This window comes from Ptychodera flava, unplaced genomic scaffold (genome assembly GCF_041260155.1).
Source record: "Ptychodera flava strain L36383 unplaced genomic scaffold, AS_Pfla_20210202 Scaffold_30__1_contigs__length_3116999_pilon, whole genome shotgun sequence".
NCBI lineage: Eukaryota > Metazoa > Hemichordata > Enteropneusta > Ptychoderidae > Ptychodera > Ptychodera flava.
In genome coordinates, this window is record NW_027248352.1 from 2,579,580 (window position 1) to 2,583,817 (window position 4,238).

At 37.3% G+C, this 4,238-nt stretch overlaps 1 protein-coding gene across 1 annotated transcript; it reads right to left on the minus strand.

The window, feature by feature from the left end:
* Positions 1-1,907: 1,907 nt before the first annotated feature.
* On the minus strand, positions 1,908-2,785 carry LOC139127266 (uncharacterized). Its single transcript, XM_070693177.1, has 2 exons — positions 2,329-2,785; positions 1,908-1,963 (listed from the first exon to the last, which is right to left on the minus strand). The coding sequence occupies exons 1-2, from the start codon at positions 2,783-2,785 to the stop codon at positions 1,908-1,910; spliced, it is 513 nt and encodes a 170-aa protein (XP_070549278.1).
* Between the last annotated feature and the right edge of the window lie 1,453 nt (positions 2,786-4,238).

Consider the following 4,238-nt stretch of genomic DNA (forward strand, 5'->3'; position numbering starts at 1 on the left):
CAGTTGAAATATTCAGTAAAATTACAATTGATTCTCACACAAGATTTAACGTCATTATACATGGCATTCAAAATTTTAAACATTTTTCCATTAATACCACCTTTCAAAAGTATGAACCAAAGTCTCTGACGTTCAACAGTGTCAAATGCTTTTGCAAAATCAACAAAGGCACAATAAAACTTACCACGTTTCCTCGATAAATATTTTTGGATGACTGACTGCAAAATAAAATGTTATCTACTGTTGAATACCCATGTCGAAAACCTGCTTGTGTTTCATCGATTTTTTCAAGTGCATCTGCCCAAAATGTAAGACGATTATTCAAAATCGAAGTGAAAATCTTACTAAAAATGCTCAATAAAGAAATCCCTCTGTAATTGTCAGGAGAGTTAGATGAACCACTTTTATGAAGAGGTACAATGATTGCCTTAGACCAATCTTTTGGGAAGATACCAGCATCAAATAGTCTATTGAAAAGGATATTCAAATATGGTGTCAAAATGACTTGAGGATTTAAAAAATTCTCCCAGCAGCAAGTCAGGACCAGCTGATTTGCCATTTTTCAATTTTTTGATAGCCCTTTCAATTTCATCATTTGTAATAGGACTATTTAAGAAGTCCCAATTTAACTCTGATTCGTGGTTTACAATGTCATCTACAGAGCTTATCATACTATCTAGTTCATCAGAAAGGGAAAAGTCATCGTTAACAGATACATTACTTTGAAATAAATTGTTGAAATAATCGTAAAATACATCGGGATGGATGTCATTTTGGACTCGACGCACAGACATACAGCGCCTTACAGAAGCCCAAAACTGTTTCGAATCTGTGAAAGCAAGAATGGACAATTTGGCCTTTTGTTCATTTAAAAAAGAACGTCTTTTGTTTCGACAAACATTCTAAATTCATTTCTGGCATCTTTATACAATTTCAACTCTGTTTCGCCACTGTTATTTCTAAATTTTCTCAGAAAACAATATTTCTTTTTCTTTAAGGAAATACACTCATTGTCAAACCAAATAGGCTGTTGTCTATGATTTGGCCTGGTCGGCGAAATTTTCTTTACCATGTTACAGTGTTCAGCAGCGTACATAAAGGCACTGCCAAGTTTATCAATAAAATTCGCTACACTAAAATCAGGCAATAGAATAACATCTTCAAGACCATTATTTGCCATAAACAGCTGAACAGAGCTAGAGAAATCAGTCTCTTTTTCAGAAACCCATGAGCATTTACGTAAAACTCGATTACACATGTGATCTGTACTGATATCATTTTGTTTCACTGACACATTTGAAGCTAATGAAAATGACAAAGGAAAATGGTCAGATTCACTGCGTAGTTCTGTTGAAAGGATTGAACACTTGTGAAAAGTTCTGAAGATACCAATGTGTAATCTACAACACTTGCACCCGTGTTAGCAGTACATGTAAATTCTCCCTTATTCCGATCAACACCAACTCTACCATTCAAGATATGTAAATTGTAAGTACAGCACAGTGACAAGAGAGATCGACCATACAAATTTACATCTTTGTCTTTTGACACTCGTGTCAAATTAAAGGAGTCATTATCATAACTATATGAAGAATCAATGACATACTCAGTATTGTCATCCATGATACAATCAGGTTCTTCACCTGTACGAGCGTTTAAGTCACCTGTGATGATGACATAAACCTCTGGTAGATTTGTAAGGATCTCAGACAATTCATTTTCGAAAAGTTCAACACCATCTGTAGATGTCAAACTATCATAGACTTTCGAATATCGTGGTGATATGTAAACACTACAAAACAACACATCTTTATCCAGAGTAAAGATTTGTCCCTTGAAAAGTAAAAAAATACAGTCATGTAGTTTGGAAGTGATTTTTGTAACATACGGAACAAGTTTGTTACGTATTACTGTGCAAACACCGCCTGGATAACGACCATGATCGGTGATTCTTTTTCGCACTCTGTTAAAGACAGTGAAACCAGGAAAATTACAGTCAAACTGAGATGCATTTACGGACCATGTTTCTATGAAGGAAATGACATCATAGTTCAGTATATAATTTGCAAAATCAAAAGACGGAAGTTTGTTTTTTAAACCTTGTATATTCCATGTTAAAAAGGATACTGAATCTATACGTTGGCCTTGGCCCGAGTCCTCAGTCTTTTCGTGCAGTGCCATGCATCCTACTCTGTGATCGAGTTTGTCGACGTTCGCGTTCTGTATTTCTGTTCGTAGTTGTACGTCCTGTCTGTACAGTTCTTTCGTTTTCACTTGTCTGTCTGTCTTCAATTTTCAGTTTACCGTTCTTGTAATAACCGCGCTTACCTTGCTTTCTCAGTTCTGTTAGTGTTTTTCGTTGGCACTTTGTCAGGTCGTTTCCGATACCGATACCCGAGTCTCTCAATATCGGCCTTTCCTTCAGTGCAAGCAGTTTATCGGAAAAATGATGGAACTTGACGACAATCAGACGCGGCTGGTCTTTCCATTGTACTGATACTCGGTGCGCCCGGACGACATCCCTATCATTCCATACCTTGCTTTTCACGTTTTCATTCAGGATATCGACCACTTTACTCTTACACTGATTGAAACTCTCACCTTGTTCTTCTTGTATACCATACAATCTGATATTGTCTCTTCTAGAGAAGGACTCAAGTCTATCTGTGTCATTTTCGAGACTATCCAGTCTTTCAGATATTTCATCGAGCTTTTGTGAAACGGCATCCAGATCATATCCAGTAACACGATTTTCTTCTTTCAGTTCATTTATTTCTGACCGCATTGATTGGACATTTCTTTTAACATCAGTGAATTCGTTCTTCAGATCCAAACAAGACGTTTTCAGTTCTGCTTGTGTATTTTTCAAGTCCTGCATTTATTGTCTCAGCTCTCTTCCCGTATTTCTCATTTCTTTGAGTATTTCCTCCTTCAATGATTCCATAGCTTGAACAATGTCCTTTTGTGGCCCTGGATTTAGCTCGATGTCACCGGCTAGTTGCAGTAATCGTACGACAAACGGCCGATCGACGTGTGAATTGTCAGCAATTGTACAAAAATGTGACGACACGCTCTGCACCTGGAAGCAGGACCATTTTGTTGTTGGACTTTCGAAGCCACATGACTCAAAACAAATTTCAAACGGCAAAATCATATGGCAGTTGTTTCGGTTTGTTAGCATCAGTCTTCCAGTATCTTCTAACCACAGAAAGTAGAGATTTGATGACTGTGTCAATAAACTCGCACCAACAACAGTGAACGTACATACCAAACAGCATGCTATGAGGCGGTACACCAGCTCATTTGCATAGGTCCAAGTTGTTGTCGGGCAGTAGAACTCGATGGACACATTTCTCCAGTTTTTTGGCTGAATGAAACAACCTATCCGTATTCTCCACGCACAAACGTCTAGACCCATCTCAAATACGATTACTCAGTTGAATTTCGAAATCGATAGCTGGGATATAAGTCGTCAGAAAGTGTTTTTTTTCTCAGAGCGACATGAACGTGTAACCTGTCACTTTGGCTCCAGTCACGTGACCAATACAGTCATTTTCATCATTAAGAAGACTTGTATTGAGACATTAAATTGAATTTTTTGACACTCCAATTCATAGTTAAAAGAAGAGAAACAAGAGAGTGATCAGATAAATAAGTAGGGCTGTCAACAGACAGATTTAATTTTCGAAGTCAATCTCTTGTTGATGAAGAAAGTATCAATGCGACTTTTTTGTTCTCCTCTTTGCCACGTGTGATTTTGAGCTTTTTTATGAAGTTCATAAAGCTTACAACAATGGACAAGCGAAGAAAAAAAAACTTGCGAGGACTTTAAATGTGGTTAAGTATGAGACGACCTGTCTAAATCAGGAACAGTTGTACAAATTAAGTCTCCCCTATGACAATATTATCCACGTCAAGATCAAAATCAAGGTGAAAATTATGAAGACTTTGAAAGAAAATACAACGATCGTAAATGTTGAGCAAATGAAAGGAAATGTCAACCATCTTGATATGCAAATGCAGTAAACGACCCTGGACAACACTTTTAACAGAAGCAACATCAACATGTTTATTTCGCTGAAACAGCACTGCAAATCTAGCAGAGTTACTCGTACTGCGAGAGAAGAAAATAGGCGCGCACAACCACTTGCCACTGAGCCTGATTAGCTATTGTAGAATGAGTTTCTCGTAGAAAATAACATTCAGCGTAATGATTGGACTTCAACGAAGACAAAATG